This window comes from Bicyclus anynana, chromosome 8 (assembly GCF_947172395.1).
Source record: "Bicyclus anynana chromosome 8, ilBicAnyn1.1, whole genome shotgun sequence".
Classification (NCBI taxonomy): domain Eukaryota; kingdom Metazoa; phylum Arthropoda; class Insecta; order Lepidoptera; family Nymphalidae; genus Bicyclus; species Bicyclus anynana.
This window is the reverse complement of record NC_069090.1, coordinates 1518865-1546009: the sequence shown is the minus strand read 5'-3', so window position 1 is coordinate 1546009 and position 27145 is coordinate 1518865. Positions and strand designations below refer to the sequence as shown.

Below are 27145 nucleotides of genomic sequence, written 5' to 3'. Positions count from 1 at the left end.
AATTTTTAATTAATTTTCAATAAAGAGATAATTCATCATTGGGTTCTTTTCATCAACATTATTATGATTATAACCAAAGAAATTATTTGAAAGTAGCTTGAAAAACTTTGCTTTACTTTTCATTCTAGCCTTCTATTCTTGAACGCTAACAAAAGTGACAGCGGTTTGGAAAACCAACCGTCAAAGATTTGAACTGTGTTTGAAAATTGAAATTCAAATAAAACTGACTTGAACAGCGGTCAGCGTCCTTGTTTTATTGAATTTTGCACATCGTACTGCGTACAACTAGACACAAGTAATAAAACTTTAACTGCTAATCTGTAACTCATGTGGTGTACATTGTTAATCGTGAGTATTCCGCCCTTTTATTAAAATTTATCATCAGCCCAAGCGATATTGAGATTGTAATGTTTGACTATGGTTTATAATTGTAACTTTTCTTTAAAAGGTAATGTTTTCATACATTTATCCATAATTTTAAAAACATTTATTAGTGTTTTTTCACATCTGCAATTTCACAACAACTGAAGCGAAGAAAGTAGATATATGTAACAAATTCTTATTTGAAATTTAACTTTACAAACAGCTTAATTGGTTTGCATAATGTACATTGTAATATCAAACATTTCTGGCAATCAAATGATTGTAGTTAAGTACCTACTAACTTGTAATGATTAAAAAAAATTCAACTAAAATTCTCTTGACCAGCTTTTCACAAAGAGATCAACGGCTCCTACAGCCTATAAGCTACCAGTGTTTTATTCAGATTTTAGTGATGGCAGGAATTTAAGTTACATTATGCTGTTTCAGACACATTTCTCAAATGATTTATTTAATTTCATAGTGTAATAAGCTTCAGACTTACAAAAGTAATGTTCTACAGTTTGTTTTGTATAGCATGGTCTTCCTTTTTTCTCGGCCTTTTCCGCACTTGGCCACTAGTGTATAGCATGGTGAGGATGACAGTTTGTTTCACTCTTGAAACTTGAAAGTAGAATGATATATGACTTCTTACTTAACAAAATCAGTAGGCCTGGTAGAGTAGGATGTGAATTACAAAATTTGTGTTTTGCAGTGATAGAAGTCTAGTTTTGAAATGAAATAAATTTGTGCTTTCTGAGACTTGAAACAAACTTCTTCTGATTTCTCTTTTGACGCAATGAAGTTTTATCATAAGCCAATTTTGAAAAGGCCATCGCGACCTTTCTCCTATCTCCTTATAAGATTGGCGATTTAAAGCTCTGGCACACCATACTGTTTCCATTCCCCTCAAACTAGCTGGGAAAGACTGTGCTTGGAGTGGGTATGACAATAGACCTACGGGGCGGGGATCGAACGACCACCCCTTGGTGAGGAGTCTGACTGCAATCAATCAATTTATTTCTTTATTTATTTCTTTCTTATTTCATTTCTGCTCTTACTGTTGAGCTATTGAGGCTTCTAAATATAGTATAATGATAGTAAAGTTTAACTAAACATTCATCATCACCATCATATCAACCAATGGGTGTCACTGTTACACAAAGGCCCTTTTGTAGGGACTTCTACAAGCAACTCTGTGAAACATCTTTAATGTGTGTGTCCACTTGCTGGTCTATTCACTTTTTTGGTCTTTGTTATCAACCTATTAAAAAAAACATCAAATCAATTGAGAAATGTTGGCACCGGATGACATTTGTTACATGGAATCTCAATTTTATATATGTCAACTACCATACATCAAACTGAATTAGCCTGCATGCAGGTCTGACAAACACAATAATTACTATCAAGTTATAATGAAAATTACCACTTCTACCTCAATGAACTTTCCCACTCAGTGCTGCTACAGAGAAATTATGGAAAAATAAAACCTGCATATTTCATAACCTAATCAAGACCCTTAATAGCTGGCACACCCTATCTTATAGACCAACAAGACGGTTCCAATGGGTTACAAATTTATATAAATTTTGGTATTCTTTTAGAAAACTACATAAAATGGCTTCCATGGCCGACCATATCCAGAAGATGAGGGAGGAGAGGATTGCCAGAGAGAAGGCCAGACTTGATAAGGTAAGGTGAAATGTTTTGTTTTTGCCTATTTAGATACTAGCAGACATAGTTAAGCATCATTTTGACTTATTCAACTTGATGATATCATCCCATTGGCTTGTACAGTTAAGCAAGTAATCTTTAGCCGCTTTTAATAGGATGTTTCATAAATATGTAACTAATTAAAAAAACACATTAAATATGATGCAGGGTTAAGTAAGGTTAAGTTCAAAGGTACAGAAATAAAAGACTAAAAAAACTGTTTAATTAGAGTTTACAATTAACATTTAGCCTATCATGACAGAGCTCCCTTGGAGATTTATGAGCTCAGACCTACAACTGCTCCTATACTGGTTGAAAGGCTTTAGTATGATAATTAAACATTAGAGTATATGCATATGCATATATTATCTGAATACTATACTTAAATATTACTATATTATAATTAAATAACAAGAACTGAGCTTGATGCTCAGTTCTTGTTATTTAATTATAGTTAAGTTATACAGCGTCTTTCTTCCATAGTCCAATGTTGCATACTGACTTTCTTTGGTCATATTACGCGAAGAGATGACACGTCCATAGAGAGACTTGTGGTGCAAGCAAAGGTGGAGGGCACAAGGGCATGTAGCAGGTCACCAATGCGCTTTACTGACCAAGTAAAAACCACTCTCCATGAATCTCTCCATGAATGTGCTAGGAGAGCCACACTACGGGAGGAATGGCGATGGATAGTGATGCTTGCCACCGCACCCAAATGACGACCACAACCACTCTGTCAAGAGTGTAACGCCAAAGAAGAAGAATAATTAAATATTATACTTATTATTTATTTTAATTGTCAAAGCAAAGACAAGGGTTTAAATAAATTTTCCTTGTTTAGTCACTTTTAGAAGGTTCTTTAATTCTGATTGATATTTAGCTGTGGCATTAACAATCTGCCTTTTAAAAAGAAGACTTCTCTCTAAAGATGGATCAATTTTCACAAAGAAATCGCATAGCTTATTTGCCATTTGTAAGCCTTTAGTTAAGTTTTTCAAATTGAAGGACACCTTTTCAATGTTTATTGAAGTTTGTTCTTCATTGCAATGTGAATCTGACATTTCCTCCATGTCTGATTCCATAAAATCTTCTTGATATTCAAATAATTCTTGAATGTCACTTATTTCTATTTCTTCAAAGCCATCTTTTCCTATTTTGTTTGCAGTCTGAACAATGTCTACACTTAAAATTTGGATTTCCATGCATTCTTCCTCATTTTCTACCATTAGAACAGGCCAGAGATTTTTCCAGCATGATTTTAATGTGTGTGGTTTCAGTTCTTCCAATGATTCTACAACTGTAACAATAGCCTTTGCTATGTCAAAATTTTTCCAACATTGCATAATATCTATTTCAGGGTCACATTCTATGGAATCCAGTATCATTTGAAAGGTTTGTTTAATGTAATAGAGCTTAAAGATTTGTATAATTCCTTGGTCCATGGGTTGCAGGAAAGCTGTTGTTTTAGAGGGTAAAAATATCACCTTTATATTTGGATGCATACTTTGAAGCTCATGAGGGTGACTTGGTGCATCATCCAAGACTAGAAGGGCCTTAAAGTCTAGACTTTTCTTTTTCAAATAAGTTTCTAGTTCAGGTATAAAACAATTCCGAAACCAGTCACAGAATATAGCACTCGTAACCCACAAATTCTTGTTTGCTCGCCAAAGTACTGGCAGGTTGTCTTTGCTTTGATTTTTCAAAGCGTGTGGATTTAAAGATTTGTATACCATTACTGGTTTCATAACACAGTCGCCAGATGCGTTTGAACAGAGTAGCAACGTGACTCTATCTTTTGCGGGTTTGAAACCAGGAGCAGAGTTTTCGCATTTGGAAATTAGAGTTTTGCTTGGCATTCTCTTCCAATAGAGGACAGTTTCGTCTGCGTTAAACACTTGTTCGGGCTTGTAACCACCATCAGCGATTATGTTTGCAAAATCTTCAGTAACTGATTTTGCTGCAGCTTCTGCCGATGCAGATTCTTCAGCAAATTTAATGCAATGCAATGATTGCCGTACCTTGAATTTGTTGAACCAACCCTCCGATGCTTGGAATCCTCCACCAGGCCGTTCGTCACCAGGTTCTTTAAAGTGTGCGTAAAGACTCCTCGCCTTCTCACGAATCAATGGACCGCTGAGGGGCTCTTTCGGATTCCTGTCCTCAATCCACAATGATAGCGCAACTTCCATTTTCTCAATCGCTGGATCGCGAACAATCTTTGCTGATAGCGAATTTGAAGCTATGGAGTTCCTTATTTTGCTTTCGCATTTCTTAATGTATCGCACAGTTGATTCGTTAACATTGAAAGAGCGTGATATTGATGCGAACGATTCGCCAACACGTAAACGGTCAAGAATATCTATTTTAACTTTAAGAGGCAACACTACTTTATTTCGCGTAGGAATGAACTTTACTTTCTTTTTACTGGACATTATAATTAACGAACTACCTAATTACTAAACAAACAGAAGAGACACAATCCCCATATATAATTTACTCTTTGGATACAATCCATCTCATTTCTCATTTAATCATATAAAAACCAAAACTGACATTTGACAATGAAAATCGAAAACAATAACACACATAGTGTTGCCCGTTCAATACAGAGAGATAGTACACTTTCAGTGTAAATATTAAAAAAATATGGTTTTTTAATAAAAAACTGAAAGGCAAAAACCAATAGACAGAACTTGCTTGACAAAATAGCACAGATAACCTATAGTACCTATACACCATCACAGCGGGCAGCGTTGTCGCCTGTTTATTCAAAAGTAAAAATAAAATTCGGAAGTATTCAAGCCTTTAAAAAATGACGATTATTTTTTTAGGATCTAATATACAAAAAGAGCTTTTAAAAAAGTTGTCAACTAGCACAGTAAAAGTAAAATCGTAAGCAAATTTAAAATGGTTGACAAGTTTTTGTACCTATTCTTAAAAATTCAGGCTTAAAAGGTCATAAGCATTATTTTTTTGTTTGCAGTTGCGAGAACTTAATCTAAAGAAATATAGCAACAATGAATTGCAACAGCTGAAAAAAGTTCCTTCAGCTGTGTCTGTCTCTGCCAAAATCAAACCAAATGTTGCTACAGTAGAGACCACCACAACCACGTCTGACACAAAATATAGCAACAATGGAGTCCAACATCTGAAAAAAGTTCCTTCAGCTGTGTCTGTCTCTGCCAAAACCAAAGTAGATCTTGCTCCAGGACAGGCTACCACATCCAGATCCGACACTATCACAGTTGTCAAAAAACCAACTGTACCAAATACAAGTAATAATAAAAAATCTACAGCACCTAAAACCCTTTTAAACAAAGATGGAAAAAATAAGTCACATAATGATAAGAAGTTAAAGCCTGCACTTGAAGCTCCTAGAAGCGCTGTTGTTAAAATAACTAAGGAAAGCGATTTGGTAGAAAAACCAAAATTTGTGAAGAATGTTGAAAATGAAACTAATCATGAAGAAGAATCTAATATAAACTTAAACGTCCACGAATCTAAAACAGTAGATGATGCAAATGATGAAACTTTGACACAAAATAGTAATGGTACAAATAATCAAGTAATTGCAAGTAGTTCAAAAAACACTAACCCTCGATCAGAAAATGAAGTCAAGAAAAGTAGTTTAAAACCTACTGTAATAACACACAATGTGAATCAGGCAAAACTTGTGAAAAGTGCAATTCACAAAATCGATTCTCGAAAAAGTATTGCTGTAATACCAAAAGTTAACAGTAAACCTAAAACAGTTGATAGAAGAAAGACTATGATTCCTGAGCCAACAGCAAAAAGTGCTTCTACAATAAATACTAAAGAGTCTGTTTTTGATAGACTATATAAACCAAGAGTTGTGCATAAACAGCCACCAGTGGATAATGTTTCGAGATTGAAATGTGACCCAGAATTCTTTAAAAAAGTTGTGAAACAATCTGAATTTATCACAGGTAGAGTCAAAATGAACGTAGAACCCAAAGTTAGACGATCTATATCTGCTGTACATTTAAAAAGAGTTCCCAAAAGTGAGTTGAACAATTGCATGCACAAATGGGCATCAATTGGTAACAATATGAACAAGGAAGACGTTCAAAACATTCATGAAGGTGAAAATTTGAAGGAAGAAACAATTGTTTCCGCTGTGAGAAGTGAGAAGAAGCGAGTCGAATTTAAAACACCTCTTCCATTGAACTTTAATGCTTCTAAACAGGAAGAACTCCATGCAAAGTTGCAGAACTGGTGTAAAGCAAAAGGAAAATCCATAGACTCCTACCACCATTTGCAATGTTTTGGACTTCATCATTTATCAAATGGCTTAAAGCCACTGGACGCGCCACTGTTTGATGATGCTGATGAAAATAAAGAAAACATTGCATTAGAACATGACAGCGACAATGAGTCGTTCAATGAAAATAACAATAAAAATGGTATGTTCTTTGTTTTATTCTTCATTTTAAGTACCTATTAGATCGCGTATAACTAAACTTAGGCCGCCCACAACTTTTTATATTTGTTAATTAATTTTAGCCCAAAATTAATACGTTTATTGTAGGTTGGTATAATTATTAAATTTTTCATGATAATCGTTAGTAAACAATATATAAATATCTCATTGACATTGACAGGTGTCAGAAACGCAATCTCTGAGCGGCCGACCTTAAATATCGAATTGAAACAGCGCCACCTACTGATGGAATAGAGATTGTGTTACGTCTTGGACGAAATAGATGGCGCAGTTTATTTACCATAAAAATTCACCTAACCTAACCTAACCTGTTCAATAAGATAAAATATGTTTTGGAGGGAATTTTATAGTCTGGCATATTCGTTGATGACACTCCCATGATATGCGAGCAACGGGGGGAATGACTGCGTGGGTGTGAAATCGTGCGTGCGGGGAAGTGGTTTGCATCAGTCATGGGATTTTCATTCGTACACGCACCCCGGTCCGCGCGGACCATGGGGTGGAACGAAGTTGCCAAGCTATAGTGAATAATACTCAAATAATAGGGATGATGACAGTTTTTTAAATTGTATATAAATTAAGAGTATACTAATAGCAAAGCAATTTTGTAAAGGTAACAGGGTATCTGCGATCATTACTTTCGGAGCTACAGGGATTTAAAGGATCAGATTTGCGGCGCTGCCGCGGAACTCTGAAAAACGCTCCATACAAAATGGCACGATTTAGTGACGTCGTTGGCTCGCTGATCGTTAGATTTGTATGGGCGTTCAAACAAAATTACTAATATCTTTGTTATTTGTGCGTTTATGTTTATAGTTCATTTATAGAAAAATGTCACATTTAATGTAAGGAAGCTAAAACTGTATGAATTTTCATCTAATTACGATAAAAAATGTTAAATAGATTTTGAAATTTTATAATCTTATTTATTTTGCAAATATCCAGACAATCTTTGCTTTTTATAAATCAGTTAACATTGACCTTATTTATCCGAATGTATCATAAAATTCAATATATTCAAACCTAGTCATCATCCCCATTGTTTTCAGGTAACCTGGATGATGAGAAGGCTCGGGTCTCTGAGCATGAGTGGCGTATGGGCGCCAGCATGTTAGACTCCAGCGACTACAACGACAGCTGCGCGTCAGTGATGACGTGCAGCGAGAACGCTCAGAATGACGAGTTGTTTCTAGGAGCTTTGAATGATTTGACAAATCTTGTGCGTGAGGTAAATTCAAAATCATTTTATTTAATGTACCTACTTTGAATGTTTTTTTTTTTTAATCTATACAAGTTAGCCATGGACTACAATCTCACCTGATGGTAAGTGATGGTGGAAGCGGGCTGACTTGTTAAGAGGAGAATGAAAATCTACACCCCTTTCAGTTTCTACACGATATCGTATCGGGACACTTAATTTCGTGGCGGTACGTCTTTGCCGATAGGGTGGTAACTAGCCACTAGCTAAATTATCACATATGTACGATGATAACACACATTCAAAAGTACCCAGTCAATAATTCCAATAAAAGAAAATTTATAGAATTGAATAGAATATCTTTATTTGTCCACACACAAGTAATAAAATAAAATAAACAAACAGAACATAGAAAAATCTTTGTCTATTTCTATTCTACGAGTACACTTACAAAGAGGTAAAATCTGTGGTGGGAAATCTCTGGGTTTAATGAACCGATTTTGAATTATTTTACCAATACAAAGCAACATTATTTGTGAGTGTCATAAGCATTGTTTTATCCCCGTATTACAATGGGAACGGGAACTACGCGGGATATCTGAATCGGTTCAAAAGTTTATTTATCAATAGAAAGCCGTATTATTTAATAATAATAATAATAAAGGTTTTATTTAGCTGAGTACACAAAAAACAAAAATTCAGGATAAATAAAATAAATACTTAAATTTACAAGTGAGTATATTAAAATTTGTTATATGTACTCGTATTCCCACAGGAGGAGGAGCTACGCGGGCATAACCGCGGGGCATCTGTTATAATTTTTTTTTTTTAATTTTGATAATTGGTTTTTCAGGGTTACGATTGGGAGCAGTGCGATTACTGGCGGCGGGCGATACGCCAGAAGTTCAAAGAGGCGGCCAACTCGGCGCAGTACTGGGAGTGCCGCGCGGCGCTGGAGGAGATGCGCGAGGACCTGCACGCCACCGTGGAGTGTCTGGAAAAGGCCCTCGCTATGGGCACTAAGGTGTGAATTTAATATTTTTTTTTTACTCCCATTTTGTAATCTACTCAATATAAAACTCTATCTATAAAACTGTCTTTTGTCGTAAAAATGACTCGTGCTACAATGACCCCACCAAGACATGAATAGAAAATGATTTTGATCCTTGTGACCTGTTTTGACATCGGGAATTGGGTTTATTAACCATTCCAGTTAGACGTAAGTTCTTAGAACAATGTTTTTAAGTCAGTATATATTAATAAGTTTAGAAAAATGTGCATATTTTTCTATTTGGGTTTTTTGCCTGTCAATAAAATATTATTATTATTAATAATAATAATAACTATTTTCTACTCCCATTTCGAAATGTACTCAATATAAAACTATCTATAAAACTTGTACTGTCTATTGTCGTAAAATTGACTAGTGCTACAATAGTATTCTGCTAGTCTATATATATATATATATATATATATATATATATATATATATATATATATACATAGCTGGGCACCGTTAATCAAATAGTTAACTTCGTTAATCGTTAATCCGCTACAAAAAAAGTTAGCTTCGTTAAATGTTAAAGAGTTACATTCCGGAAGAATTAACGCAAGTTAACGTTAATCGTTAATCCGTTAATATGACTGGTTAATATTGCATTTCTATATCATTGTGTGAGATCCCCATTGGAAAAATAAAGGTGAGCACTGGGGAAAAGTGCCATAATTTGCTTTAACTTGATTTTATCTATAAATTTAACATAAATATACAATTTGTTGATTTCTTTGAAAAAAAAATCTTTCATAATTTCTTACTTGTCTAAACCATCAAACGTGTTAATCACGTGTTAATAACGTCGCACGGTAAATAGTAGGCATTAGATTAACGATTAACGGACTTATGCATATTAACGGAAGTTAACGGGTCCGTTAACATTTTTAAAAGTTAACTTAAAAGTTAATCCGTTAATCAAAATGTTAACTTCGTTAATTAACGATTAACGGATTAACGAGTTAATGCCCAGCTATGTATATATATATATATATATGAATTGCTTTTCTTTAGTCTCGCTAAAACTTGAGAATGGCTGAACGGATTTATCTTATCTTGGTCTTGAAATGTTCGTAGAGGTCTAAAGTCTATTTTAATTTTTCTCACCTTTTAGAGGTGAGAAAAATTAAAATAATTGCCGGAAAACCATAAAAACTACCCTTTTCTATTTCCCATACTAACATTTAAGAGGCCAGGGGTAGTAGGGTCCTAAAGAAACTCTTCTATACTCCCGTATAAACGATTTGTAATAATACTTACTGTTAGTGATGAGGTTCAGAGAAGTCAAACCAATTGAGTGACTTTAGGGTAGGGTAGCAGTAGGGTAGGTATAAGGTGGGAGTAGGGTAGGGGTAGGGAAGAAGTGCACATAAGTCAAAGTGAAGCTTGACCGGGTCCGCTAGTAATTTATAATTTCCTTATTCCAGCAATCTGTTGTGGAGGCAAACCTGGACAGCTTGCTCAATAAATTTATAAAGCTGAAAATAAGTCCCAGCAATGGAAAGAAACAGGCTGAGATTGAACCCAAGCTGGTTGATATCAAGAATGTCTTCAAGAGCACCATCATACGCTTTGCCGTTAAGCAGGCTAAGTTGTGAGTAATTGTTCCTATTATGTTACAACCCTTAGTCGGCTCACTGTTGAGCACGAGTGTCCTCTCAGAATGAGAGGGGTTAGGCACACAGAGAATTGAGAAAATTCTCAGTTATGGAGGTTTTCTCAGTTTGTTTTCTTCACCATTTGAGACGATGTTTAATTTCTTAAAATATACAATAACTGAAAAGTTTGAGATGCATGCCCCGGACAGGAATCGAACCTACGCCCTCCGAATCGAAGGCAGAGGTCATATCCACTGGGCTATCACGTCTCTTGCTATGTTAGCAGTATATAATGTGTACATATTTGCAAGAAACATTGCATTTTGTCATACATAGGCATTGATCTCCTATTAAAAAGTGGATGTACAATCAGCGACCAAAAAATTCAAGTAGTCGCATTTGCAAATTCAACTTTAAATTTAACTTAAACAATCCTTAAGGTTAACTTGCTCTGAATTTGGGATTTTATTGAATATTAGACTATATTTGAAGGCCTTAAGGCATAGTTTTCTTTACTTAATTAAAAACATTAATACTAAAACTGTTAAAGCAAAATTGGCCAGTTTTTAAGTGACATTTTGTAAATGATTGTGCGTCCTATTTTAATAAGAGTCAATGTAAATATGGAAGAATATTTGTCTCAGCATTAGCGTTAGCATTCCATGGATTCTATTCGCGTGGTAGAAAGAAAACCTTCGAGCAGATCCCCGGACTAGTGACCAATGGGCGTAGGGTTAAGGAATTCCGTGAAAATCGATTAGCACTCCCCTTCTCCGCTCGTGTTGTTCTTCCTGCCTAGTCAAATTTGGTAAGATCCTACTGGAGCAGCTTTTGATACTCTAACATGCGACCAACGAGACAATCTCGTGAAGAGAAATAGACAAAATTCTCGGAGGCAGAGGGAAGGAAGGGAAGGACTGCGCGGGTATGAAGTCGTGCGCGCGGGGCAATGCTACCCCCCTTCCGGCCCACGCGGACCATCGGGATTGTTACGAACGAATTTGCAAAGCTATAGATTTTATCAAATAAACATTTAAAAAATTCTCTAATCCTTTTTTGCAGATGTGTCAAAATATTTTTCAAAATATCTCTGAAAATAATTATTCAATTAATTCAGTGCCTTGGATATCTTATTAGAAGGCTTACCCAATCAAGTGAGAGTGTCGAATTATTAGTTTTTAGCTAATATACTCAATGAATAAAGGCTGCTCTACATTCTCGTCCGAATTTACGATACTAATCATGCCACGTATCTCGACGCGACTCATGACTGAAATTGTCATTTGTTATAGTGCGACAAAAAAGTAGAAGTTAATAAAAATGGAACTAATAAACTCGCTGTGTGGCAAAACCACATTTACTGTCATTATCACAAAGATCTATCAATACAGAGAAACCAATAATTGGTAGTTTTATTAGATTATAAAATTCATAGTGGTAATTTGAATATTTACCAGACGAATTTAATACATCATTTATTTAGATGACATTTATTTTCTTTAAAATTTAATAAATGTAAATCATGAATAAGCTATCTTAGAGCATAACATGATGCTTGGAGATAAATAGTGGTGTAAGTGTTTTCCAAATATATTTATTAATTAATATATTTATTAAATAGAAATATAGTTTTCAACAGATCATCTTATTTAAAATAGGTACATAATATTACCTACATATAGAACTAAACATCAATTATAATATCAAGTAACTCTTTTTTGTCGCACTGTACTTGTAACTTTTCTCGTCTGTTCCACACACTATTCGCGAAAGCTTTGTCGCAAAAAAAACCGACAAAGTTAGGGAAAAAAAATGAGTTTAAACAAAGGATACTTGATGGAGGTCTACAATTTTTTTTGTGGCGTGTTTATGGATTAGCACACAATTCATCGCGAGAATGTAGAAGCACCTTAATAATATACGTTCTGGTATACCACGTAAACTTTCTTCCTCATTGTAATTTTTTTGAAGGCCTGCGTAACGCAGTGGTATGCACAGTGGATTTAGACGGAGGTCATGGATTCGATCCCCGGCTGGGCCGTATGAGGTTTTCTTGATTGCTCCTGATTTGGCTGGTGCCAGGTGAGTGGAGCGGAGTTCCCAGAGACCCTCCCATAACTTCTTAGGGGAGGGTAACTCCGTGTACCAAAATGTACGACAGAAAAAATGTCTTAATCAAAGTCTGCAGTAATGTTGGGCATTTTTTCTTAGATGCTTACTCCTTCGAAAGCAGTGGTAGTTTATCTTATATTTAGATACTTTAGTTGTCAGGTTGTTTTATAGGATTAGGCTACGAAACTACTAGATCGATTTTAAAATGGGCGCTCGGCTAGTGAATCATCGTCATGTCTTTGACCTTTGTAGGGACATCACTTTATTTGTATGTATTTTACGGCCCTGGATACCAGTCCTTAAAGGTCATCGCAAATAATGATATTGTTTCTCCACAGACACCAATCAAATGGCACTCCAAAGTACACAGTGACGCCGGTCCGTCGCAGCCACCGGCTCAGCCGCGCGCACACTCCCCTCCGCGTGTGCGCCACGATTCAGCAGGCGAAGGAGTTTGGTGCTGAGTTCAGGCCCAATAGAGCACTTCACGACAGCCCTTAGAATATATATCCAAATGTTTCCCCCCGCTCATACCCTTATAGTCTGGCAAGTTCGTTGATGACACTCCCATGATATGCGGGCGACGGGGGGGAAAGACTGCGCGGGTGTGAAATCGTGCGTGCGAGGAAGTGCGGTGCATCAGTCGAGAGTTTTTCAGTGTTACGAACGAAGTTGCCAAGCTATACGCACATATCAGAACGTTGCCAGACCCTGTTTTAGGGAGAGGGACAATATATAGACATAAAATATAACATTCAAGGTACACGAAATCTATTTTGCTGCTACCTTTTGCGAACTGAGTTCATTTCGACGCACTGTTAAATTGTCGCTTTTTCATTTCTGTATACAGGGTGCTCGGGAGTATTTCCCATAACTCCAGGGTTATATTCTTTTACAAAAATTGATTCGAATTGTTCAAGGAACAAGACTTGTTCTAAAATGAATATTTTCGGAGTAAATAATATTTCTTTTGTAAATAGATTTTAAAATGAATCCCTTAAACGCATCCTTATAATAATGACGTTTTATTGTTTTACGTATTTTAAAATGCAAGGATACATTAAGGCGCGTGTTACATGGATCGTTGGAATTATTTGAATTACTTTGTATGATAACATAAAAAGATTTTATTTTTTTGTTACTGCATAACTAGTAAAAAAGTACTAGTTATGCAGTTCGGCTCCTATAAGTGGACTCGTCAACACCTTGAAGTTGTGGGAAATACTCCCGAGCACCCTGTATAAAACGTCAGAAGCGCGGGAACGCTTTTGACATTTGTGTGTTTGGACTGTCCTTTTGAATTTACCTTTTTGATTGAATTGTCCCAAGGCACACTCGTCCTAATTGTAACTTAGTTCGCAAAAGCGATTCTAAAATGTCTTAAGTTTTGTTTTTTTTAATTTATATCTATTATCGTTAATACACAAAAAAAAATTAATACTTTATCTATAGTTTTTTTACTGTGTAAATGACTGGCTTCATCTAACAGGGGCATACCTAATTTTGCCCTATTTACTTTCAAATGCAGTCTATTTTATAGGTTTATGTAAGTGTTTCTTATTGCATATTTCTATATGTTGACTTCTTTGTTGTCTGACATGTAAAAACCCTGTAATATTTTATTTTTAGAAGTTTTGCATTGCAGGTTTGTTTGTATTAATGTCCATTGACCTTGGAGGTTGAGTTTTACCCACTAGTGTGGCCATAATGACGTTTTTAAAAGCTACTTTTTTCCATTACCTTCTACTAAGATATTTCTTTATGTTCACTTAATACTTAATCTGATAAATTATTACTATTTATTTAATAATAACTTCTACTCGTTACTGTGACTTGTAATGAATGATATAGATATTTTTTTATCAGGTGCATATTCAAGTTAATCATGTGGAACAAATCATTTCTATTATTATTATACGAGTGCCTTTAAAGGAGCAAGTCTTGTATGCATTCATTGTATGTATATAATATTTAATCATCTCTAAAACGGCTCCAACGACTTTCAATAAATTTTGGTATGCAGAGGGTTTCGGAGGCAATAAATCTATTTTGCTAAGTTTAATTTTTATAAAACATACAAAAAAAAAACTGAACAAAGGTCATGCAGGTATTTATTATTAGCTATATGCATTAGGGACTTTTTTTAATCAAATTGATGACTCGTTCTACGTGATAATGGACCCTCGGGAAGCCTACTTGGAACGTGACAACAATTAACATTCTCGCATTCGCACACGATTCTCGCATTTCAATATCAAAGTCGTTTTTCATGTAAGCTTAATTTACAATTTGTATCGCTACAAATGCGCATATGTAGCGATTTTAACGATTAATAAAAATGCGCGTCGTCATCTCCTTTCAATAACGTCGTGTGCCTTTCAATAACGTCGTGTGCGAAAGCTCTAACCTCCGAATGCTCTCTTAAAAAGAAGGAGGCCTGGACCTGTTGTGTGCCTTCAAATAAGCAAATACATTAATTGCTGTTTTCTGTCTAATATATTAATTATAAAAATATTGTTTCGTTTCATTTCCTATTTTCTTCAATTTATTGTTTACTAGTGAACCCGGTGAAGCTTCGCTTTGACTTATGTACATTTCTTCCCTACCCCTACACTACTCCTACCCTACCCTAAAATATCGTACTGGTTATGACAATTTTTTTAATTTTTAAAAATAGATTACTGTAGGTACATGTGGACGTTTAGGACTTGTGTAAATTTAGATTTTAGAAGTTAAACTGGATGAGAGATATCTGTAATAGTTTATTGTATACCTACTAGCCGACGCCCCGCGGTTTCACCCGCGTAGTACCGTTCTCGTGAGAATACAGGGATAAAATATAGCCTATGACGCTCACAAACAACGTGACTTGTGGTAAAAGACTTTTCAAAATCGCTTTAGTAGATTCAGGGATTACCCCTACAATACCACAAACTATACCTACTTCTGTAAGATTAGTATAGATTCTACTGTAGTACGTACTTACAAAAACGGTACCCTTATTTCAATATAATATGATATACAACAAATTGAACTCTTTATTCCGCCAATAATATTTAATTAAAAAGTTAGTTAATCTCTAATACACATTCTTTACAATAGAATACCAAGTTATGTTGTGTAAGATATTCAGACATATCTAAAGACTTATTCGTAACGTAGTACGTTATGTGTAGCGGTCAACTTTTTGCTGTCAACGCTCCCCAGCCAGCACCCGCAGTGGTTCAGGAAATCAGGAGTGTTACGAACGAACTTGCCAAGCAATAATAGAATTGACATGAAATATAGCAAAACTCATTCAACAAAAATCACAATGTTATCTACGTCTCAATCATCATCTCAATTTAAGATATTCACGATAGTTTTTCAGTAGACATCACATTTATTTTGCCAACAATCTCCATTTTGATTAGTCAGCATTAAATAAAATAGTGAATACGAAATCATTTAATTACTAGCAATAGCTAGTTGGTTTTCTTATATATCTACTAAAAAATTCACAGTTAGTTAACTGACTTGCAGTTAGGTTTGATAGAGTTGAAAATCGCTTACAAACAGAGTTAGGTACTTTGTTTATCAAGGACCACGAGAAAATCATTCGCATTCATTTATTCGTAGGTAAATTATAATGGATTGCAATTACATATTATTATATTTAACGTGACATTTGTTACTAAAATGGTAGTTTTAGTATAATACTGGCAACCCTACAACAAAGTTCAATTTCAATGACAATTGACGTTTGCTCCCAAAGTTCGCAAATCATAGAGTACATTGAATATTCGCAAATTTTCATTTGACGTCTGCGGACTGCGATATCCTTTTAGAAAATTGACACATTTGTCAAGTTGAATTTTCATGGTGTAAACGAAATTGGTAAATAAATTTTCCGCGAGTTTTAAACTAAAATAAAACTTGTTGTTGAAAAGTGTTTATCGTAAGAACATTATATATAGACAATCAGTGTGGAAACAGCTGATTTTGATTATGGTAAGTTTATCTTTACAAAGATTTACTTTCACTATCGGGATAAGGTTTTCTAAACTTTGTTGGTAAGAACTAAGAAATACAAAGATTTACGAACTTTTTAGATAAAACCGTCTTGTAGAGTGTATGTAGTACCCATTGATAAAAGTGTAAATCGCTTTGTATTTATAAATCTCTGTTCGTTTTGTTTGCATAAAGGTTATTCAATAATTACCATTCAATTACATGATATACTATAACTATACTTAACCGGTTTTCATAAAACCTTCAAGTTGAATGCTTTTTTTTACATTTTTTGTTACCAGTCCTTTTCTTTCTCTGTTAATTCAATTTGATTTTTGTTGCACAATGTTTTAAAAATACCTTGTGCAACCTTAGGTTGGTGAAAAGCTTATTTGAGAATGATCCTTAAATAATTTTTAGACTAACTATAATCTATAAAAATATTCTAAGTAGATAAATTGTTTAATTACTTATTAATTTTGTTTGTTTCTATATTCTTGTCATTGTGAAGTTATTTCAACAAGTTTTGTTTTGTTTCAAGTGGTTAAAAGTTCATCAACCAGAATTTAAATTTAGCTTTTATAGAATTGGGGCCCAGTAACAAAATATATAAATGAAAAAAATATATATTTAAAACGATTTTAAAAATTAAATTTGAATCACACTACCTATAGTTTTTCATTAACTAAACTTAATTAATTATTTAAATATTGTAGTTATTATTATTTACTTTTTATTAATTTCACTGTAGATTAGTAGAATTATGTAACAAAACACTTAATCAAAAACTTAAAAGTTATAAGGCTTATAGGACATTACTTTCATATAATTTGATAATTATTAATATATATACAACATCACTGAACAGTGTTTTAATTTCTCTAATACTTTTTAGGATTCTGTAGTCAACAAGGAATCCTTGTACTTTCGCCATGACTATCTTTTTTTTTTTTTTTTTTTTTTTTTTTTTTTCGTAGGGGGGAAAATCCTCATGGACACCCGTTTGGGTAGTGCCGGACTCCTACCGGCTAAAAACCCTCCTACCTCCAAAAACGCTAGTGTACCTGCCATTAAGCCTACCACCAGCGTCACTGCCTCTCACTTTCCCAGTTCCCTTTCATCCTTCTCCTTTGTTTTCATTACGCTTTCTAAATACATCTTAATTGCGTCCCATTTGTCACTCGCTTGCAACATTATATTTATTAGGTTTTCAACCGTGATTTCCTGTCCTACCTCCTTTGTCACCTCCTCTCTTTCGGTTTTAAACCGGGGACAATAAAACATGGTGTGTTCGGCATCGTCGTTTGGGTGTATGCAGTAGATACATTTAGCGCAGTTCCTTTTTTTAATGCGTGTTATATAGTCCATAAAAACACCGTGCCCCGAGAAACACTGAGTCATCCGGAACGTGATAGTGCCATGTTTCCTCTCTATCCAGGTCTTAATATTTTTAATCAGTCTATGGGTCCAGCGTCCTTTCCCAGATTGGTCCCATTCCTGTTGCCATGCCTCCAGAGTCCTCTCTCTGACTGAACTTCTTTCCCCAGGCATTTTTAGCTCATAAGTGTTAGATCTTTCTTGTGCCAGAAGATGGGCTGGAATGAGACTTGCCAGTACGAGAGCTGCGTCAGTGGATGTAGTTCTGTATGCGCAACATGTCCTTAAGGCCATTGTTCTTTGTGCGCTCAGTACTGTTCTTTTATATATATCTTTATCCAAGGCTGTAACCCATACCGGCGCCGCATACATTACTACAGACTCCATAGCCAGAGCTAGTGTTCTCCGTTTTCTAGAGCTCGGTCCACGCGTATTGGGTAGCATTGTGCACAATGCCCTAACAGTTGTTTTGTTGTTGGCTTTTTTACATGCCGAGTTTATATGCTTGCCAAAGTTCAGGCTTGAATCCAGGGTCATACCTAGGTAAGTCACAGAGGAAGAGGGTATTACCGGTGTATTCCCGCAAGTGAATATAATATCGGAATAGAGCCGCCTATTAAATATAATGGCCACAGTTTTTTCCGGGGCGATTTCTAGATGATTATGCCCCATCCACAGCATTATATTATGTAAGGTCTCGTTACCTTTCCTCACTAGGTCTTCTTTATCCTTAGCCGACACCGATACTGCAAGATCATCTGCATAGCAGACCAACTTGACCCCTACTGGTAGTTCTATTGACATGACATCGTCATATAAGACGTTCCAAAGAGTTGGTCCGAGGACGGATCCTTGTGGTACACCACCTTGGATTTCTACTCTGACTCCCTTGTTGACCTGAATAGCCCTGCCCTCAAGATAACCAATCACACTGTTTATGATGTATTTATTAACTTTCCTTAGTTTGAGTTTACTGATTATTTTTGCCCATGATGCATTATTGAATGCATTGCGCACATCTATCAGGATAAGACCATTCCATTTTTTCTCTTCTTTAGCGAGTCTTGCAGATGTTATCACTTCCTTAATAGCGTCTATAGTCGTTCTACCCTTTCTAAAACCAAACTGGTTGTTATGAAAACCACCGTTTCTGTCAATCTCTTGTAAAAGTCTATTATTGAGAAGAGTTTCATAAACCTTGGCCAAAACATTGATGAGGCAGATCGGTCGGTATTTAGTTGGTTCTGTGGGATTCTTTTTCGGCTTGTCGATTAATATAAGCTTAGCGAGCTTCCAGGACTCTGGAAACTGCCCGCTACTTAGGAGCCCATTAAATAATGCTACAAAGTACATGGGATATTCAAGAATCACTTGTCTTACAACTTCTGGTGGCAAAGAGTCAGGGCCGGGGGCTTTTCGCGTCTTAATTTTACTAGCAGCATTTCTAATATCCTCTTCTGAAAAACTCATTTCTTTTAGATCTTCTTCCCTATGGTCTATTTCCTCTCTTACCAACCTCTTGTCCTTTGATACTATAAAGAGATCATGAAATACTTTGATTTTTTCCTCAAGAGGAAGAGTTCTTTTAGGATTAGGTAGCTGAAGTTGATTTTTAACTATTTTATAAGCCCCCCCAAAAATGTCTTCCTCTAGGTTATCACATAGCTTGACCCACATCCGTACCTTTGCATTAATAATTGTCATTTTTAAATCATTTTTATAGCTCTTATACTCAAGCTTTAGCTCTTCCCTCTTCTGTTCATCCTTGCATTTCTGGAACTTTCTTCTTATCTTACATCCTTTATTTTTCCCTGTATAGTTTCTGTCCACCAGTAAGGTAACTTATAGTTAACATCGCATCTGATCAGTGGAGTGCTGGCCCTGAAAGCTGTTTTAAGTGCAAAATCACAGTCTATATGGTTTACTTCTTTGTCCTTAATTATGTTTTCAAAAATTGCGTTAAAAGTATCCATGTTAGTCTTTCCAAAGACATACCTAGGCGCATCGTTTACCTTGTCATCTATGTTAGTGATAACTATTCTGTGATCGCTCATGGATACCTCCCGTTCTAAGACTGTCCATGTCGTTTTATTTGTGGGTACATTATCACTGACAAATGTCATGTCGATGTACGATACTCCGTTTGGACGCACGCAGGTTGGAATAATTCCATCGTTAAGAATGTTAAATTCCAGGGAGTGGACCCATTCAAGTAGTTCTATTCCCCTTCTAGTTGTAGTATTTCCTCCCTAGCAAGCGTGTTTGGCATTGAAGTCACCAGTTATAATAACTTTGTTCGAAGGTTTTGCGAGTGTTTTAACATCATATTGAACTTTTTCCAAGTATTCTAAGAATCCTTCCGGTGTACATTTATTAGGGCTAATATATAAACTATATAATGAAAAATCTTTAGTTTCCACGCAGATAAAACAGCCAGATGAGCGGTACTTTATTACACTATGCCTGTTGCTGAAATTAAAGATCATGGCGTTTAGGTCTTCACTGATGTATTGATGCCTGTTGTTGGTTTTGCATTTACCAACATTGGGCTCGCTAAAAGCAATGAAGTCGCATTTCTGTTCTGACGCCACTATCAGGGCCATATCATGGGCGCTAATACTTCTATTCGCATTTAATTGAAGAACCTTGAATTTCATTGCTTGAATATTTCCGGCAAACTTTCTCTCTTGTCCTTCCTCTCTCTATTTAGAGCTTGTTTGAAGAACTTGCATCTACCGCTGCCCGAAGGGTGGCCACTTGTATTACAGAGTGGACAGAACGCTTCATTTGTGCAGTTATTGGCCTTATGCCCATCTTGAGCACAATAATGACATTTTTGGCTTCTATCCACGCCTGTGCATTTTGCTGCTAAGTGGTCGTAGGCCCAGCATCGATAGCATTTAGTGACATCAACTCTTTTCTGGGCTCTGCAAATACTCAGTCCTATCCTGATTTTATCGACTTCTAAGATTTTTTCAGCATCTTTTTCATCAAGCACTACTGTAGCTATCTGATTTCCGTTTTTCATTGGTCTTAGTGATCTGACTTCTAATTGTTCTACTGACTGAACTACATTTGCATCTCGTATTGCTGCTTTAACTTCTTCTATATCTGCAATACTGTCAATATCTCTTATGTGCAATGTGGTTTTTTGATTTTTGGTTAGCATCTTTACTTTTTTGTTTTGTACTATGTCTTTGATGACTTTGGATATCTCCTCTGCATTTTCTTTAACTTTTACTAAAACATCTCCTTTGTTTGTTTTCCTCACGCCTTTAATCTGTTCTAGAGCATCGCTTTCTTTTAGACCAAGTTTAAGTTTCTTTAAAACATGCGCATAAGATTCTGTATCTCCTTTTATTACTATTATTTCTTCTGCCTTCTTATCAATATGCTTACCTCTGTCTCTTTTCATTTTATTCTTCTGCGTTCTCATGAATACCGCGATTTCTGAATTTTTGAATACTGTTTCAAGGATCTTCCGCATGATATGTATTTCTACACCTTGCGGAGCAACAATCGAAATTTCAGTCATGCTTAAGTTTTTCGCAACTTCTTTTATTTCTTCGCATAATTTATAAACGTCCCGTTGGCTTCTACCATCTTGCTTAAATGGGTCATAAAAAGCAACAATTACCTTGTTTGTCTTGGTCCGGCTATGTTCTTTAGATAGGAATGTTACAGATTGTTCTATAATATTATAGCTTCCCCCTTCACAGACTGTTCTTTCTCCTTCTAGTATTTCTGGATATCTGTTGAATACTCTTCTTCCAATTCTTGATTGTGACTTTGTCTTCTCTTCACAAAAGTATACAACGTTGCTGCGAACATCTTTAAAAATATCTCCGTGGTCTATATTTACGTTTTTAAAACTATCTATGGTCCACTCTAGGTTAAGTTTCGGAAGTAGTTCGTCATAATCCTTTATTTCCTCACCATTTAAGTTGAATTTATTGTCTGGTATTTTCTGATTATCCACTTCTTTATTTCTTAGCTCTTCAAATCTTTGTTCATAGCTCTCTTTGATATTTTTCATTTGTATTTCGAGTTCTGACACACGTTGTTCTTGAGTACTCGTATACGTATTAAAATCATGTTGCAGTTCGTAGAACTTTGCCATGTCATATTTATATTTGGTTACCGTTTGTCTGACTAGGCTTGTAAGGTCCAGTGCAAATTTTTTAACTTCATGATGGACTTTCTTATTATCTCTTGTAAACTTAGCTAATTCTTCTACTTTTGTCTTCATTTGCTTCAGTTCTTCTGAGAGTTCTATTTGATTTGGTTGTAGCATTGTTGGACTAGACACCTTCTTTCGTTTCTTTGGACGTCTTTCTTCTTCAGTCTTTCTGTCTTTAGTGGGTGTATTTTCTACTGATTTTTCAGAATCATCACTATCTATGTTCGTAATGCATTCAGGCGCGTTTGTACTTCCTGGCGGTGTACCCTGTCTACCCTGCATGCTCCCTTCATGTCCCTTCGATACTCCATCTTCTACTTCAGTCCGTGACCATGATTGTGTCGTTGTCTTAGGTGGCGTGCGTTGCAGCAGACCAGACCTAGCAAATATCTTGTCACACTTTGGCAAAACGTTGCCCCCCCCAGAATACGAGGGGCAGCCCCTATCAGCCGAAGCCTCCAGGGGACGGGATTCTCCGACGCGAGAATTCTCAGCGCCGGTACCCGCCTGGGGTATATGTTTTTTTTGTTGTGCTTCCATGTTAAGAAAAGACTACTCCTCTACATCATCTGAAGTAAACAGCCGCCCAATGTGGGACAGACGCTGACCAGGCAGCCGCTCGCTCCGAGTACAGACGCTGCCTGGATTTGTGTTGCGTGCTTTTGGTCCGCGCCGGGTATTTTATTTCCCCGGTACCCGCCAGATAAAATCTGGTGAGGGAATACCCCTATCCGCCACCCGGGGACGCGCTCAATAGGAGAGCAGCCAACTCCACAAGAGTCGCCATGACTATCTGTCTGTGGTTTTGATATCCATACATGCCAAGTGAGAATAATTTTTTGTGCATTATAAGGGTTTAAAGTGCTAATTTAATTTATGGAACCCTATACTGTGTGTCGCCTGACACTCACTTGGCCGGTTTTTTAAAAAATAATATTTATTAATTATGTTATAAAACTCATACAACACAGGAAAACCCAATGTAATTAGTGAAGTGATTGCCAAGTGTTAAAGAAAACAGCTGACTCATTGAGTATTTTTCACACATACATATTAGGCATACAAGACTTTACACACACATCCATACATTAATAAAATTGTAAACTAAAGACCTTTACATTGAATTATTTTTTAAGTATGTAATTTCTATTGTAGGTTGCTAAGTCCAATAAATACCTATTATTCGAAGATCAATGGAAAACTTACATACTTAATTAATTTTCTCAATAAATCCCAATGTATTTATGGAAAAAAAAAATATTTATCGTAAACATTACTATGCCATAAAATTAATTCTGTGGTGATGTGGTATCCAAGAGAATTTCCACACTACAAAAAGGCTTGGAAAATTCAGACACAAATACACATACAATAAGTCAGATAATGAACCCAAAAAAGCTTATAACTCATGCAAATTACCTACCTACTGTAAACAGTTTGCACTTTGCGTTTTGTTTTCTTATACTGTATATCACTTCATCATATTGTGAATGATAAACATTTTCCTGCAACTCGGTAAATGTGAATGAATGATCAATTAACTTAGTACCAACTGGTAGACATTGTTGTATGCGCCAAGGTCTTACACATTTTTATCTTGTCTTATCTTTACGTCATTTGGAAAATATTAAAAACAATGAATGAAAACGTAGGTAACGTGAGGTAATCCATCAAAATCATTCTAGCCGTTTCACGTCAAAAATATCTTCACTGATTATTTACGTTGGGCTGACTATATCTAGGACATTATTAGGTACTATATCTACCTACGTGAGTCGCGACAGTCATTAGCATTAATATACGATAAAGGTCCTTAATTTAACATTATTAGTTATTACCCTAAAGCCGCAGCGTGGTGGTATAAGCTCTATATACCCTCTCCCATAAAAATGGAGGGAAACGTTCAAAAAAACAATATGATATCAGTTGTCAGTGATATCAAAGATGACATCAATTTGATTTTTTTATTTTTTTTTTATTCTTTACCTTGACTACAATCTCACCTGATGGTAAGTGATTATGCAATCTAAGATGGAAGCGGGCTAACTTGTTAGGAGGAGGATGAAAATCCACACTCCTTTCGGTTTCTACACGGCATCTTTTTGCATCGAATAGATGCCAGCCACCTTCCGGAGATCGTCGTTCTACTTAGTGGGGGGGCACCCCAAACTCCGCTTACCGAGACGCGGTCTTCACTCAAGAATGTTACGATTCCAACCATTGCTCGTCCGACAGACATGATCCAGCCCACTTCCAATTCAATTCGAATCGATTTCGAATCACTTCGTTTTGCATTTTATACCTCAAAGAGATTGCAAGCATAGCGCTCTTCATAACACGCTGAGCGACTTGCTCACTGTCTGTGTCCACTTTTCGGCAACGTTAGGACAGGAAGAACGCTCTGGTCAAAAATTTACGTCTTTAAACATTGTGGTAGAGGCGACGAGACGGAAGCCTCAAATGAGACTTCAATTTATCAAACCCAAGTTTATTTTCGTCAATACATGTCGTAACGGACCTCATATCTTGTCTCAGTCGCGACAATTAAAATAAATTGTTTCCAATTAGGTACGACTGTCTATCGTTTATGTATATATGACGAGTGTAATAATAACTGGCTTTTGCTGTTGGTCTCGCTTGTCCCGTCTGTCTGTCAAGATCAAGACCCTTTATTTCGGGAATATTGAAAACCGTATACTCAAGTCTATAGTCTCAGGAAGTTGTGAAAAATCTATCTTCCAAGTTTCCGTAAAACATCGTTTATTCAGCAAAAAGCACATATTTCGACACTTAAGGAAACCAAAACTCATAGGAGACTTCCCGTTAACCTAGAACTATAAAATTAGGCGAGTACCTATGGGAAATCGAGACCACAAACCGTCAAAATGCTCAGGTCAAAAGTCACAGGAAGTTGTAAAAATCAAACTTCCAAGTTTACGTAAAACCTGAAATGTTGTTTATTCAGCAAAAGCACATATTTCGACACTTAAGGAAACCAAAACTCATAGGAGACTTCCCGTTAACCTAGAACTATGAAATTAGGCGAGTACCTATGGGAAATCGAGACCACAAGTACCTACAAGAAAAAAAAAACCGGTTGTCTGTAAAGTCGGTTTACTGACGATAGTTGAACGTGACAACATCATAAGAAAGGTTGCATTTTTCAAAAGAAAATGTATTTTTTCTAAAATGCTGTTTATTAATCTTCATAGACTTCCAGAATGTACTTTATTTATTGTAAAAAAAAGTTGGCAACCCTAGAGCGAAGGAACGACGCATGACGTCATCTTTTTTCGAGTGTGCAGCCGGCTCCATCGAATTATAAGACCTTGTCACGTCAAAAACATTTTGTAATTTAAATCTTAAAAAAGGGGGTCTAAAATTCGGGAATAGATCGGCAAAAACTGCGCAATTTGATACTTGAACTATAATGATTCGTGCGTGGGTACAGAACCCTCGGTGGGCGAGTCCGACTCGAACTTGTCCGTTGTTTTAAACACAAAGTTTGATTAAGACAAGCAAGACATAAGCAAGTCAGTAGTAAAAAAAAATTCCTAGTGTTTAAGTAATTTTCTACATAATCGTGACAAATGCTGATTATAATTGACAATGGGCAATCAACACTAACTACTTCGCCGAAGTAACATAAATAAACAAGCGACTCAAGCGAGTATCCCGCGACATCGCTTGTGTATAATTCTCAACTCCATGATGATTACATAAGGAATTCATAAACATGAAATGGGACCAATCTGGAATACCTACTCTTTCAAACAAAAAAAGAATTTCCTAAATTGTTTAATAACTGAGGTACTTAACAAACCTCCCTAACCTCCTCCTTATTCGGTTGAAGTCGGTTGAAAATATTTTTCTCTCGGCAACAAATATTTTTTCTGCATAAAATTACTCTTCTTCGTAACCTTGACAACGAGTACTACAATATTTTATTATGAAATTTTCAATTGCCGACTAAAGGCTCAGATCTCCTTGTTGGCTTGGGGATTTGGATCTTACCCACCACGCTGCTGCGGCATTGGTTGGTGGGCGGGGATTTTTGATGAAAGGTGTGAATACGAGTAGTAATAAACAAACAAACAGGCGATCTTATAATATTAGTTAGGATGTAGGTCAACGTGTCTGTGCGGACCATTAGCCCGTCCCTCGGCAGATATCGATCATTTGCCATTTGTTTGGCTACCTGTGATAGTTGAAGGCTGTTTTTAGATACTTACCTTCATTCTGTACGCTATAGACCCTCAAAGTTTGATCTTTATCGATGTTTTCCAAAGGATTGCCGCAAAGTTAAGTGACTGGAGGCATCGATATAAATCTTTAGATGGACCCCTCCATATTAAAGAACGCACAATGTTATGTCATTACTCAAAGACGTGCACGCACATCTTAACTTAGTATGTAACAAGCGCATGCTGCGACTTAAATAATATTTTACTGTTTTTTTTCTTGTTGAATCCCTAAATTATGCCTTCGTGATCATTTTGGAAGTGTAAAAACACAAGCCGCAACACGAAAATAATGAGAAAGTTGTTACTTTTCATTTGTAAGTATTTGCGAAACCTATGACATCTTCGGGGCCCATCTAACGATAATGATCGATGACTGGAGATATGATGCATCGCACTAATACTACTATAATGACGTAATAAAAAATTCGCTTATTTACTTGGACGGTGTGAACCCTTGAAACCTGCAGTCAGCCGTCTGCCGTACAAAACACTGTATCTAAAAATATTCACAGAAATATTTTCTTGTTTCGTCTTTTTTAGACCACTTTTTTACGTAGTCGGGTTACAGTTTTATATTTTTTTTACTATCGATTGTCACGTAAACGTAATTTCAACTCAAATAAAAAGATTCAAAAATGTTTGATTATAATTTTTTTTTACGCTTCAACAAGTTCCTAAATCCCGACTTGGCAAAAAGAAAATCAGGTACGCTGGTAGGAGCATTAGCTGACAAACAGTTTTCATAAAATGTGGTATGTGTGGCTATTGCAGGCTCTTAACCCATTATGAGTAAGTACCAAATCTAAACATTGGTATTTATAGACGCGCCAAGCGGTCGGCGGTTCTTCTGACTCCGA

At 36.0% G+C, this 27145-nt stretch overlaps 2 protein-coding genes across 2 annotated transcripts in view; both read left to right on the top strand.

Moving 5' to 3' along the window:
• The first annotated feature begins 186 nt into the window (after positions 1-186).
• LOC112050906 (uncharacterized) lies at positions 187-15011 on the top strand. Its single transcript, XM_024089318.2, has 7 exons — positions 187-348; positions 1968-2055; positions 5060-6500; positions 7588-7766; positions 8590-8760; positions 10215-10381; positions 12836-15011. The coding sequence occupies exons 2-7, from the start codon at positions 1981-1983 to the stop codon at positions 12996-12998; spliced, it is 2196 nt and encodes a 731-aa protein (XP_023945086.1). The 5' UTR covers positions 187-348; positions 1968-1980; the 3' UTR covers positions 12999-15011.
• A 1256-nt stretch (positions 15012-16267) lies between these two features.
• Positions 16268-27145, top strand: part of LOC112050905 (probable multidrug resistance-associated protein lethal(2)03659) — a 61381-nt gene continuing 50503 nt past the window's right edge. The window contains exon 1 of the mRNA XM_024089317.2: positions 16268-16487. The gene's annotated coding sequence lies outside the window, so the exon portion shown is untranslated. The remainder of the gene's footprint in view (positions 16488-27145) is intronic.